General features: G+C 39.1%; 2 protein-coding genes across 2 annotated transcripts in view; one reads left to right on the forward strand and one right to left on the reverse strand.

The window, feature by feature from the left end:
- LOC139447338 (26S proteasome non-ATPase regulatory subunit 1-like) overlaps positions 1 to 15,297 on the forward strand; it is a 328,509-nt gene that overhangs the window by 54,536 nt on the left and 258,676 nt on the right. The window lies entirely within an intron of this gene.
- LOC139448270 (D(2) dopamine receptor A-like) overlaps positions 601 to 15,297 on the reverse strand; it is a 46,339-nt gene continuing 31,642 nt past the window's right edge. Inside the window, exon 2 of the mRNA XM_071229802.1 lies at positions 601 to 3,563. Coding sequence (XP_071085903.1) covers positions 1,648 to 3,563 — 1,916 coding nt within the window. The 3' untranslated portion in view covers positions 601 to 1,647. The remainder of the gene's footprint in view (positions 3,564 to 15,297) is intronic.

Consider the following 15,297-nt stretch of genomic DNA (forward strand, 5'->3'; position numbering starts at 1 on the left):
AGGCTGGGATTGTGTAGTTATATTTGACTGGTCAAATGAGTCTATGCAAAGTCCAATCAAAATCATGTAATGAAATTGACATCTGGTTTGTAAACTGCAGTGCAGATTTCGTATGATTGCAGGATTTGCAAAGCATATGAACCGCCAACTTGGAGTCAGCAGGTATTTTCCAAATCTTTTCATGTTTTAATGAAGGTGCTCAAGTGATTTGATGCACTTCACAAAGTAAGAATCGTTTTATCACAATATATTATCGCTCAGATCGTCTTGACTGATCGCTGTCATTTTGTTTGAAGCAAATTCAAGCGATATGAGAGGTGGAATCTGATTGGTCAGTAAGAGGGACATAAGTCAGCGAGCCTGACCACCTGATCCCCTTAGTTGTCTCTTACGACAAGCATGGGTTGCTGAAGACCAATTCTTACCTGCATCTTCATGGGTATTTTAGCAATAGATAAGCTAAGGAAGGGATGGTGTCCTTCTGCCTTCATTTGACTTACATTAAACAACCATTGCAAATATGTTTTGACAAGAAAATACATTTATTTTTTCCAATTATCAAATTGCAAGATATAAGTGATAGAGTTACGCTTGGCACATTATTAAATTACAACAGACAATATCGAGTACACATCAGAAATAACAAAATATCACTAAGTATGTACAATGATAACACATTTGATGTAAATATTTCCTATGATCCAAAAATATTCTATTTTTGTAAGTAACCATGGTAACATTTCCTAAAATTTGAATTAAAGAGTTTCACAGGATTATTGGATGATGTATGTCTTTTCATTGTGATGTAGCCATCATGTGATCATTCGTGTAGATGTTATTGAATAAATAGCAACGAGCAATATGTAACAAAAAACAATGGATATAAATGTAAAAATCAACAATGAAGCATGACAAATCAGTAGAAAGTTTTCACAGCAATTTGTTTGATCAAAAGGACTTTCAACAGATACTTTACAACTTAAATAAACAACCAATTGATGATACTTCTCAAGACATCCACAAACAGTTCAGAATCTAAATACATTTTTACTTTTTTTTTGTGGCACAAATGCAAATCTTTTGAAATACCATAAATATTCAAAATATTCAAAATACCATTCACGATAACCGATTACTGAGGTTAGAATATTTAGAAATCCATGTTTGTTAACTAGAATTTCAAGTTTGGTACTTGTATTTTGATTATTTATGGCATTTTTAATTGATGCTGAAGGGATTTATCTGGACTGTCTCAGAGTTGATGTTTGGTAGTGTGGGGAAATGTCAGTAAATGTTCCCAAATTGGAATGATAAATTTGGATGTTACTCTATCTTCCTGGTAGTTGTAACTAATGGTCTGGCTTTGCAAAGATGACTTGTGTTTCACGGACAACTGGATCAATTAAGAGTAAGAGGATTTTTTTGGGATTTAATGCTTAGGTTACATTTTTGCATTATTGCAATGTAAAATGCCCCTGAAGTTAAGAAAATACATGTGTGATAATTTCAAGTTGCACTCAATGATGACCTATCTTGCAGTCTAAGATGAATCCCAGCATGGTTTAATAGACAAAGAAGATAAGCAGTTGAAGTTGAGCATCTGTTGAGATGCCTTGATTGAGCCTTACACCTAAGTTCCTATCTCAGTCATCTGGAATCGTCTTTGATGAGGACAGTCATTGTATTCCTCCTATCTGTGTTCATCATAGTGGTGTAACTCATGAATGCAGTCTCGGCGTACTTGGAGGTGCGCCTCTTCAACTTACATGTCAGTATCCGGATGAATGTCCGCCTGAAAGCTGTATTGAACATGGTGTATATGATTGGGTTGGCAAGAGAGGCTGCATAGCCCATCCACAGAAACACAGACATCATGGTGGCTGTCACACTCTCCATGCAAGGCTCACACGTTACTGACAGTATATTCACGATAAAGAATGGCGTCCACAAAAAAACAAACACAATAAATATGATCCCTAAAACCTTAGAGGCTTTTCTCTCGTTTGTAGCAGTCTTCTTGGATAATAAGTGTTTTATCACTGGCCGTGTTTTTATACGAAGGGTGTTTCTGAAACTTTTCTTGAATTTATTCCGCTGTTTTAATCTCATTCCTTGCTGGTCGTCACTGTCTGCTGCGCTGTTATCGGCTGATTCACTCATAACGTGTTCCTCCTCAGGAGAAAGTAGATCCGTCGGAGGATTGCTGATCATATCACGGAGCAACCCACCATTGGGGCTTTGAGGGGATTGTGGACTTTGGCTTCTTGGTGTTTTGGGGCTAGAAGTTTTGGATTTTTTAGGTGATTTCAAGTGTATAGTTATAATGTCCGAACTAGACGATGTAGATTTAGTATCCTTGTCATCGAGTGAGTCCCCAGAGTCGGATGTGAACCCTGACCTCAGCGGGGTATTGGGAGCAGAATGACACAAGGGCTTCAGGGAATAACGAACAAAATCCTCACAGAATATTAGCTCAGGTTTGTCGGTTCTCCGGAATTTCTCCTTTTCTGCATCCTGGAGACACTGATCCATTTCCTGTTGGATCTGGAAGAACCTCTTATCCCATTCCCGGGTCTTGTAATCCACAGAATTATCCAGTCCCGTGGCACTACGATGGAACAGTGCCCTTGGTTGAGTGCTGGGTTTGCTATGACTGTCTAGTTTGGTGTCAGATACAGCATTGTAGAGAGTTTGTCCTCGACCGTGTCGACTAAACGGCAAAGATGGAACTTGTAAAAAGTTCCGGGCACATCTAATTTTCCTTTCTGTTTTGTCTATGGTACAATCTTCATCAGAAGCCTCAAATGAAGGGTTGTAGATGGATTCCTTAGAACGAGATCTGAGCATTAGGTTGTCCTCTCCATGGCGACAAAGCGACTTGTAGGACTGGGATCTTTTATCAAGGAGCTGTGTGGAGCTCTTGGGGTCCAGTTCATCATCCTCTGTCTCCGAAGCTTCAGGACTTTGTGTGGGGCTGGAAGACTGAGTTGGTTTTGGCAAGGAACGTCTTGGAGGCATAAGGTATGAGGTATTGAACTTGAAGCTGTCAGGGAAACTGACACGCCTTGAAGCAGATGCATCATGGGTGGATGTCAGCAGACGTGGTATTGACAGATTGTAATCCTGATTTAAGTGGGTAAGGCGGGGACGCATGTCTGACCTTTCTATTCTCTTCATCAGACGCTGATTTTTCCACAATATTCGAATTGTCAACACATACGTTGCAATCATTATTAAAAGGGGAATGTAGAAAGCGAAGATTGAGCCATAAATTACGAAGTTTTTCAGCGTGGGCACACACAATCCGTCATGATAGACCACAGAGGTGTCAATAAATCCATGGATGCAGATGGGGCTGCTGACTGCAATGGATACAACCCACACAAAAAATATCTTCATTAGCACCATTGTCTTGGTCTTATTTCGGCCGTATCTCATGGGGTATTTCAGTGTGAAGAAGCGATCCATGGACATTGTGCACATGTGCCAGATGGAAGCGGTGCACATCAGCACATCACTCGTCACCCACAAGACGCATAGCTCGGGGTCCAGTGGAAACAGACCTGTAACAAACAATTCCAGTATTAATACGGATATATTGTGAAAACAGTTATACATATTGCTTTCTTTCATACAAAAATATGATTTCATCAGTACTTGGTGGAACGTTAGTGCAAAAATATTTTTACATATTTTCTAAACTGATCGCTTATGACATGAATGGAAATTGAAGGATTGGCTCAATAAAACATTAGTGCATTTACTTGTTTTGTGCATTAGGTCATTTCAAAGACCAGATACCGACATATCTAAGTGCAAGAAGTGATGAAGAGACATTAAAGATATACATTTTCTACCCCGAATGCCGTCAGCTACAGACAAATGATAAACAGTATCTTATTTAGCACTGTATTTGTTCAACCTTTAGAATTTCATGTTCCAAATATTTTACTGTTTGATTTCCTCGTTACTAGGTAGTTTATTAACATGAATGTTTGCAGATAAACTTTAGCAATGTCTATTTAAAATATTATTTATGAATAAATTGGTTATTTTATCATTTACTTTGATCACTGCCTCAGCTTGTTTGTTTGTGTGCAATGGAGTGAAAAGCCTACTTGGTAGACCTGTTGGTGAAGCCCTGATTTGATGGAATGCCTCTTGTCATCTACAGTTAGACATTAATTTATATCGACCTTCACGTTCCTCACCTTAAATCATCAAGGTGCAATGACATTTTTCATCAAGTGGGAATTTGTGGTCAATAAGGCTGATGAAGTGATCTCGAGGAAACTATGGCATCACTGGACCATGAGGGGGACAGGGTTAAACGAACTGGAATAAGTTGTTGTTAATTACCAGTCCGCAGAGATTATTGATGTGGATAATTAGCGCAGTAGCATTAATCTGGGCTACGGTAGTGCTGGGAAGCAGCTAATGATCAGTGGATCAGGAGATGTTTTAGGTTGGAGGAATGTGTGTCAACAGGCAGACCAGGGTAGTGAAGAATTCAAACTGTATGTCTTGAAGAGATGAACTCCGACAAGACTTCGTCTTTGGGAGACATTGTTGAGAATGATGTTGTTGTTTTATTTCATTCTCCAGCAATATTCCAGCCATGTCATGGTGGCCTGTAAACAATCAATACTGCCAGGCAAACCAGTGGTTGATGGCATGAGCATCAGTCCACACTGATGGGGGACTATGACTGTTTCTACTTAAGCATGAAAGTCATAGGGTCCTTGTCTTGACCCTAATGCACAAAGCTGAAGATTTGGGGGTCCCTTGATTTGAATGCTGCAGGAGTAATCCTCAACGATCTTAATTCTGAACTTGATGGCAGATATGTTCTTTACTGTAACCACCCTCCCCTCATTTAGTTCATGGGGTAACAGGGCCTTATTCTGCCCTAGAATCTGATAGTAGAACCATATAATCAAGGGGTATGAGTAGGATCCAGCATTGGGTATTATATGATCATTGCTAGATGAAATGCCCAAGTTGTCGTCAAATCATTGGCAGGCAGGGTGATATCTGAAAGTTCAAACTTAGAACTCAGATTTTCTTGTTATTCATTATGGCAGGTTTCAAATGTTAGTTTCGGAGGTCCTTATACTAATTCCAGAAATGTCAATGACTCTTAACTTGTTACAATCAGAGATTCAAGATCCATTAACAGGCTGCTGATATACAAGGCATGTTTAACATGGGAGAAGAGGACCTGTGATAAGTTGAACTCGGTAAAGTATTGAAGCTATGATAACACTGTTATACCATGGACAGTTCAAATCTTTCCGGCAGTTTTTGAATTGTCTTGCAATACAGTAACATTTTATAACCTCTCAATGTGGTATTTCTCCTTGAAAAAGATAGCTTAGATGAAAATCCATCCAGGAATATGAAAGTTCCGGAAATGCAATGAAGCACAAATATAATTTCTGCAATCAATCTCTATTTGGCAGATGATGAGAAAACCAGTAACCATGAATGGCTATCATTGGTTTGCCTGCAGTATCGGCAGAGGGAGACAGTTTATGACGAACAAAAAGTGTCCTGATTTGATGACCACCTTGTTAGATGACCTCATGAATACCACGTTGTCATCTTTAAGATGACTGACCTTATTGTGAATTGATGGTATCTGTTGGGTATTGCCGTGAAGGAGTATTTGACTATATACAGAAGCAATATCCCAGGCTGATCAGGGTCTATTCCTGGCTCTAATGCTGGCCATTACGTGCTCCGATGCACTTACATAAAGGGCCAATCAGGTACTTCAGGACTGGCAGGTCCAAAATGGGCATTAACAAGAATACTGGTGTAGGGGTTGTGGTGATTATTCATTCAAGATAACATTTTTTTTAAAGGTATTTTTTTGAAAGGTTATTGAGTATTTGGTATGTGTATTGCCTGATGATTTTGAGATTATTATTTGGTGGTTAAATATGGGCACTGAAGTACTGGGACTTGAGTGAATATTCAGCTTCATCTCTGTGATCCTGGGAATGACAGTGTTCCCAACAATCCATGATACATGGTAATTTAGAGTGGTGGTTAAATAATTGAAATGATTCTTATCATGTATTGTTGCTCATGCTTTCAACCTCTTGTTTGTGGATTACTAACAGGCTGTTTATGTTGGAAAGAAAACATTTACACTCATTCTTCATCGCAGTAACTGATTCTTGAATGGACAAGTTGTGAAGAGAGGTGTCTAGAACCATGACATTGGCAGGGGATAACAGCAATAGATAAGTGTCCTTTCATAGTGGTCATTGTGGCAGCGGGGAAGTCGGGTAGCCTAGTGGTTAAAGCGTCCACTCGCCACGCCGAAGACCCGGGTTCGAATCCCGACATGGGTACAATGTGTGAAGCCCATTTCTGGTGTCCCCCACCATGATATTGCTGGAATATTGCGAAAAGCAGCGTAAAACCATACTCACTCACTCACTCACTCATTGTGGCAGCAGTTGTGACCACCTAGTTCCCATATGTGTTGTTTCTGGTGACATGCTGCTCATCACAGGATAGGGCACATGGACCTATCTGCTCTGGAATCCCAGGCTCGGACACAGAATTACATAGGTTACCATGGACACCAGGTGTCTCATGCATGAAATGATAGGGATAGCCTCAGAATAAAGACGACAAGTTATCAGTTTTGAATAAGCTGATTTATTTTGTTTTGATATCGCTATCGTTTTGGAAGTGTGATTGCTTGACAACTGGAAATGTCCTGCAGTTAATACTGATTAGTAATTTGCTAAAAGCCTCTGCTCAATGACGAACTGTGCATTTGTGTCCACCAGACACCAGAATTATCACCTTGTGGAAAAGGCTTCCACTTGGAAGAGAGTGAGCTTGCTAATCAATCCATAACAGAAATTCTAAACATGAATGTCATGGCACATTTAGAGCCAGTATCAATGATAAAGTTTCATTGCATATATCAAGAACACATCTGATACATTGATTTAAAGTATAGGAAAAAATGTGAAACTCCAATATGAAGGACACTCCAAATAAACATCTTGATCGTGATCTACACATGGTTATAAATAATATATTTGTGTGTGTTTCAAGTGTGGGATAAACCAAGCTTGACTGGTTTGTTTCAGTGATTACAGAATGTGTTATTCCATTGAATCCCTACTTTCTACTTCATTGGTAGCTTCAAAGAGATAAAGCAAGAAAATGAAATGCTCTTTGATTTGATTGCTTAAGAACTTGCAGTGAGTGCGAAAATATTTATTAGAATGGTCTCAAGATGCCCTTGAGACAATATAGTGATGATTTCATAAACAAGTTGCTGTGATTAAAACACAGATTTATATAATTCATTTTGATAATCATTTTCAGGGGGCACAGGTACCTCTGACATTAGGCTCACACATAGTGATATAACTGCAATAGTGTTTAAAGCGGTGTTAAATCCAATGCACTCACTCACTCAATCACTCATGTGGTCAAGTTTTTAAACGAGCATTGAGTGAAAGATTAAATAGTATGTCTGAAATGAATATATTTGGCTTTTTTTTCATAAATATACAATTGAGTGGCGCTGTGAAGAATCGAAACAAAAATCTAGACTTGCAAAACTATTATGGCTTGCACAGGATTTGTTTCATATTTTTGTTTCAGAGCCTGTATGACATGTTGAGCGTTTACTCTGAGAATATAGTTCTCTTAAGCAAATGTTTTTGGGGGTATTTGGTAGCATTTTGCCCTACAGAGTTTATTTAGGAACTGTGAGATCAGTCATTCATGTCAGCTGTTAAGTTATCATGTCTTAACATTAGATATCCATTCTTGTCTGTTACATTCAAACATACACGTTCCAAGTGGGCAGAATATTTGTGTTAATTATAGAAAGAAGCCATTCATCAGGGGATGTTACCTTCTGTTTTGATGCTGATTGATTTCTACACAAATTCAACTTGTTTACATCGAGTGGCATTTATAATTGAATTTGTGGGCTTTAAGTGTTTTCTTAATGTGGTGAAAATTTGCTTACTGTGGACTTTTTTCTCAATCATCTGTGGGCATAATGGCTCTTCAGTTTGAATTTGCCAGATTTGTTTGTGTGGTTTGTTAGATAAGCCTTTGATAAAAGGTACAGAGTTCCAGAAGCTTACATCTCTGTCTTGTCATGGGTCACAGCAAATCCAGCATCATTTTACAACCTTCAACACCAGGTCCTTCTTGGGCTCATTTAAGTGATAGATAATCAATTCAATGTATTCTTCTACCTCATGTGTTCCTCTAGCAGAGCCGAAAATAAGCAGGGTGAATTAAGGAATTTTCATGGCGTGTGCCGAGAAGGAAATCCACAAGGACACTTTTTCTGGAAGAACTTTTGCTGATTTGTTGCAGTGATTTTATAGTTTCTCCCACTCCCAGTGTAAATAAATGACCTTCACTGTACGAAAATAACAGTTACAGAAATAATTAGCCTCGTGGAAGGCAGTTTCATGTCTCGTGGACCAGTTGTCTTGAGTTCACAGGACCAGTGATTGCCTTGGAATTGTCCCACTATCAGAATGACTGTTTTCTTAACGTTGTCAGATTGCTGGGGAATGTATTTAGTAATTTGACAGAAAATATATTTTGGGTGATTTTGAGTGAAAGGAAAGTAATTGTTATCAATTTATTGATCAATGGTTTTGATATGGGATGAACGAGGGGTCGAGCTTTGAATCAATTCTTCCAGCAAGCATTGGAATATTGTGATCCTCGGAAGTTATTCCGTGGTTAATGTTTCAAACCTGCTACTACTGACAACCTGGCCTATAAATTGCTTCCTAAACACAGCGTAAAGTAACAGTTCTAAATAGCTAGGGTGACCTCAGGGATATTTTCCATCATTGGGCAATTACCTTTTCATACACACTTTTCATGTCAGCACATTTTCATTTCTGCAATGGCTTTTTGAAGTTGAACTATGGTGCGTGCAGTCAAACTATCATCATGTCTTTGAAACCCAATTACAACAACAGCCCAATTAGTGACGTGTTTTGATCAGCAAAACTGTTTGACGCTTTTGGCAAAGTCTTAAATGATATTTTTGGAAAATAAATCAAATGAGCACATGGTTCTTTAGCGTAACTTCAAAAGAATTGAAAGAATTTTTTATTTTTTTTATAAAATCCATTTGGACATAAGAGAATGTGTAATAAATAGTTTAAGATAATTTCCTCGTGGTAATGACCGCTATCTAAGCTTTAAGTTGTATTTTATTAAGAAAACACTTGGAAAGGGAAACTCTGTTTATTGATGACTAATATCCTTGTGAATTGTTTTTGTGAGTGATTATAACTTTGTTCTTTGCTGAAACTACATTTAACCAAAGTATGTGGAAAACTACAATTTGATTAATGAACTTGATTCAGTGAAATATCATAGATCAGTTTTGAATGATAGGGTTCATGAATATACAGAATGACATTTAGTTGCTTCATGAAGGCTTCAAAAAGTCACCCAGCACCTTTATTAAGATGTGGCATTTAAGATGCTGATATCATCTGGCCAGTGTAATTATTACCAAAGAATTCCACTCTAATGAACAGCGAGATTTGTTAACATCTTCAGATTAAGGAAAGTAGTATTCTGGTACAGATACTGTCTGGGGCATCACATATCAAGTGTGGGATATTAACTCCAGGCGAGCTGCTGGTACTATAGAAGCAGGCCTGTGATTGGTATTGCCTCGCTTGCCTGAAGGAGGACACTCACTGCTTTCGTCACACGTTTCTTAGTGGAAACCTAAATGGGGCGAGATGGGACTGAAGGGATAAGCAGATATCACAGCTACAGATAAGCAGCATATTTGCGTAAAATCCCCCCCCCCCCCCCCCAAAAAAAAAAAAAAATATATATATATATATTCAAAACCCTATTACTTTCAATCAACTTGCGTGCAGAAATGTTTGCATTAAATGAAAAACTCAAATGTATAAAAATAGAATGCGTACATTCCCAATGAAGCTTTTTCAGCATGCGTTCAAAGGAACTAATTTACGAAACACAATTACGAGCTTATTTACTTTCTGAGTCAAACCAATATATTTAAAACAACTATGTACATCTAAAACAATATTTCATATTTTATAATCTTAAAATGTCCACTAATTTTGGGGAAAACCCAATAGAGTAATGAATAGATGAGTGAAAATATAAATAGAAACCCAAGAGTAAAAACTCAATTGCTCAAAAAGTTATCCGGAGCTCTGAGATAGCGATATTGGAGAATGGGTGATGGGAGAACGTTTGGGAGACATTCTGAATGGAATGTGGAAGTGAACAAGAATGTTGCCAGGTGGAAGAGTTGGCAGTGTTTGCGGAGTGTTTGTGAATGTAACAGATTTGGGGATTTCATCGTTGTCGTCTTTAAGAAAAAGGCTGTTGTAAGGTGTGCTTGTTAACACAGTTGAGGGTTCTATTGACGCCTTTTCCCGAAACGAATGTAACGTTCCGTGTTCACACCAGTCTGCTTCTACTTGGAGTTCACTGACTGGTTTTAATTGGGCTTATGAAATCTTTGAAGAGAGAATAATTATTGATCGTGGAAGTGCTGTGTTAACTAAACTGTATTATAGTGATTATGACATTGGATGGTTCAGTATGAATGGATGGAATGAATGAATGAATGAATGAATGGAATATTGATATGGTAATTAGGAGCCTTATATATAAATATATAAATAAATTTACATTGTTTTTAAGTATTAGGATTTTTATAGTTTGCTTAAAAATGGAAATGGAAAAGAAACATACGGCAGACTTTATGATGATGCGGGTGGTGCCTGAGAACCAAGACTATTATTTTTTTAGCCTTAGGGTTTAGATTTGGGTCCCCTTCAAAATTCAGGTTATGATTAAGCATCCCTTAAATTTTAACCTCAGCTTTTGTCCCTTTGATTATGACTCAATATGAGTGCCTTTACTTTCTCCATTTCAAACAGTGTTTGTCATTTTGAGAGCTTGTCAAGTTTCGGAAGAAGGTTAGGTCTTCAGTATGAACTATATTTATCACCAGAATGATAGCATTGTAGGCAAAGTTTAAAGAAAAAGTCATTTCCTCTTTTGGCAGATTTCTTCTTGTGGCTAATATATTCCATTTTCTGAATCATGAGTAATTTGACCAAAGTTAGGTAATTTTTAGATATACAGTACATGGACAGCGTAAGACTGACACCTAATGTGTTTTCTATGCTGTTCAAGGCAGTGATAAAAAAGGTTATCGTGAATTGCTTCAGTTTGACTGATTGAACCAGGAATCCTGGCTCGAGGCTGTAAAAGTCCTGCAAGTCCTGGACAATTCATTTACTGGCCACTGCTGTGGTCCTTGTCCAGACTTAAGTTGTTTTCCTTATGGAGAGATTGATGGACTGTAGTAGAATTGATGGACAAGGTCCACTAGGAAATTGATCACTCGTAAAGACAGAGCTGTATGTAATAGTTCCCCATCGTGTCGTCAGAAGGGGAATAGTGCGAGGTTGTCAATTTCCTAGCTGTCCCTCACAGCGCCGTGATCTTTGTGTTACTTTCAATTAGTGAGACATCTAACCCACGTGGGCATGCTAGCTGCGTCACCAGAGCATCTTCGCAAACAACTGCAGCTGACGTAGACACAGCGGTCTGAAACCTTAATTGCATGTTTTGCACATGCATGATCGCCATGATGTAGCGGATCACTCCGAGTGAGGCATGTTTATCAATCTAGCTTATACCCAACGCCAAACACCAGACAAAAAGGCATCCATTTGAAAGCTTTGATTTAATTTTGAAAAGAATTGGGAAGTATGTGGGAGTTGGGTTTTTTTAAGAATGTACAAATAGCTCTTTAAGTTTTGAACTGAAACATGTTGATGAGATTTTTTTGTTTTTTTTAAATATCAAAAAAGCTCATCTGTTTTCTTTTTAGAAGTTGGTGCAGGACAGTGTTCTTTGCAGACTAGTTGGAAGCAAACCCTTGTGGATTGCTGTTTAGGATGGTTACTCTTACTGTGGTCCTTCCATTACCATAATGAAATTTGATTTAAAAAATCAGTCATGGGAATATTATCAAAGCCATTGTAGAGGGATCATCAGAAGTGTCCAATCACATTGTAAATAACTTGTGGGCAGATCTTAGGGCTTGGAGGTAAATTGTTTTCACTTGAAATGAGGATGCATTTCTGTAAGTTGTTGGTGATCACACATTGTGACATTACCCAAGATTGCTGCAGGCAACTTTTGGGCCCCTCATCCAACTGGAGAACTTGTCTCCAAATGAGATTTACTGAGTTAAGAGTAGCGACCTCCAGCAAGGTGTTGTCATGGCCAAGAGCTTTATATAATTTGTCTACTGGTTTGGGGGATATAGAGCTTTCATTGCCTGCTTCTTGCCACCAGATGGCCGGGACATTTGATGGAAATTTAACCAAAGTCGCCTGATCAGTTTGCTTGAAGCAATCTTTAAGAGAATTTGGACATTCAGAGGACAAAAGGTCATACAACTGAGTAGTGTCAAGACCATTGATCTTCAATAATTTTGTGAATAGTTCTGTACATATTGTTGATGTGGCCAGTAATTCTTTGTGAAGTTTCTTTGTTTCTCATACCGAGAAAGGTTTTCAACTTTTGGAGAAGCCATTTTTTGTTGTAGCAAACATTGCAAATTGCAGCCGGATTGCACAAGCCATGAACCAGCCTCATGTTGATGCCAGAATGTCTAGACAAGGATTAATATTCATAAAACCAAAAACTGAAATTCAGATATTTTATCTGTAAATATGAGATTAAACCTTATCACAGTACAAACAACCTAATGACATAATGCATCTTATTCTGATGCCGGTATACTTGTTCAGCAATGTTCATGATTGTGAGTTAAAAAATAGATTCCAGACATTTGAAGTCTGTAAGGTTTCGATTCTTTTCCCAAGGGGCATTAGTGTAGAGTTCAAACCTCTTGATGGCAAAAACTTGGATTTTGTAGGCAAACCCATTGATCATGTTTCATGGTGTACCAGATACCATGTAGCTCACTTAAATAGCAGCATGCTTTTGTAGTGGAAATTTTGAAGATGGACTGGTTTTAATATGTTTGCATGTTTGAATTTATTTTTTTTAGTTTTGTTTCAATGGCTTTTTGAGAAAAACATTTTTTTAAATATTTTTTTAAGATAATTTTTTTTCAATTTATTTATTGTACACCAACTGACAAATTGGATATGTGAAATTACTTCAGTAATCCCACTGATTGATACAGTTCTGTATTTTTCAACAGGAGAAATTAACCTGGTCTGAAGACACATGACATCCCTTAAAAGATTCATATTTTACTGAGCCCTCATGGTACCTTCACCATCAGACGCGGGGGCATGGGTGGCCCAGTCGTCTAAGGCGCCGCGATTCGCTGTGCAGAGTTACATCCCTTGGGCACGCCAGAAACCTATGATTGTGGGTTCGAATCCCGGTTCGCCCTGATTATGTTTCTAGGTTTGTCAGCACCATACCCGTGCTCGTGGGTTTCACCGAAGTGGTAAACGTCTGAGACCTGCATCACTTTGTGCTTTCCTCCCACATTAAGCTGCACGCCGTGATATAACTGGAATAATGTTAAAAGCGGCGTTAAACCCAACTCGCTCACTCACTCACTACTATCAGACAAAACGAGTCAGTCAGCCAGTTTATGCATATCACTTAATCCTCTGTCATCACAAATGCCTCTGAGCACTTCTGTGGAATAAAGCAAAGGAGTCGATAATTATTATTTCAATTTGAGAGTAATAGAGTTAAGAATCATACAATTGATGAAAGCTAGTTTTATTGAATGACCCTCAAAATAAGGAAAGGTAACTAATTTCCCTATACTGTAAATGTTTCGAGACATCCAAGGTGTGCATGTGTTTTTTTGTGTGTGTTTTTTTTCCAAAGGAATCAATATTTAAAGTGCCTGTTATTTCAGTATATAAATGCAGCTCTGATGTTAAGTCCATATAGCGTTTCAACAAGAACATACGTGCCTAGGATTTTGTGCCTCTTGAAAGTCTGTAATTTAATTTAGACAGTATTCAAGTGTGACTCTATTCGTAAAAAAGCTGTCAGAAGGGTTTAGACTGAGTGTATTGGTGGTTGTTACAGGTGAAGGGTTGGTGTTGTGGTGAAGTTTGTTACTTGTCATGTTCTATCCATGTAACTGGATGATTCCTTGGTTTTATTTCTATCTTTCTGGCAGTGTACCATCATTTCATGGAAGTGTTCCCAGGGGACTAAATGAACACTCTGATACAGAGACGCCAGATCTTGAATTTGAAGTTGTTTTTAATACATTATTTGACCTGTAGATTTGTGTAGATGGCGAAGGAGTGATGTGGGTGATTTGTGATGGTGACTGATATTTTGGGAAGGGTTGATGTGGAGGCATGTGTGGATCAAGGTATTTGTGATGAAATGGGAAATGATGTTGACTAATAAAAGAGATGAATTTGGGATGAAAGTTTTGGCAGAGAAAATGGGGGTAAGGTGCAGAGGGGGCAGTATAGGCGTGTGGGGTCGGAAAGAGTTAATGTTGCAGGGTTACGTTGGCATCAGGAGGTATGGGGTGGATGGAGTGGATGGAGTGGATAGGGTGGATAGAGCGGATGGGGTGGATGAATGGGGTGGATGGATGGGGTGGTGGATGGGGTGGATGGATGGAGTGGATGGAGCAGATGGGGTGGATGGATGGAGTGGATGGGATGGAGTGGATGAAGTGGATGGAGCAGATGGGATGGATGGAGTGGATGGAGCAGATGGGGTGGATGGATGGGGTGGATGGATGGAGTGGATGGATGGAGTGGATGGGGTGGATGGATGGAGTGGATGAAGTGGATGGAGCAGATGGGGTGGATGGATGGAGTGGATGGAGCAGATGGGGTGGATGGATGGGGTGGATGGAGTGGATGGATGGGGTGGATGGAGTGGATGGATGTAGTGGATGAATGGGGTGGATGGATGGAGTGGATGGAGCAGATGGGGTGGATGGAGTGGATGGAGTGGATGGATGGAATGGATGGAGTGGGTGGATGGAGCAGATGGGGTGGATGGATGGGGTGGATTGGATGGAGTGGGTGGATGGAGCAGATGGGGTGGATGGATGTAGTGGATGGGGTGTATGAATGCAGTGGATGGAGCAGATGGGGTGGATGGATGGGGTGGATGGATGTAGTGGATGAATGGGGTGGATGGATGGGGTGGATGGAGTGGATGAATGGGGTGGATGGAGTGAATGGATGGATGAGCATGAGGTAGGGTGAGGTTTTTTTTGTCTTT

This window comes from Haliotis cracherodii, unplaced genomic scaffold (assembly GCF_022045235.1).
Source record: "Haliotis cracherodii isolate W230 unplaced genomic scaffold, xgHalCrac1.p SCAF_7, whole genome shotgun sequence".
Classification (NCBI taxonomy): domain Eukaryota; kingdom Metazoa; phylum Mollusca; class Gastropoda; order Lepetellida; family Haliotidae; genus Haliotis; species Haliotis cracherodii.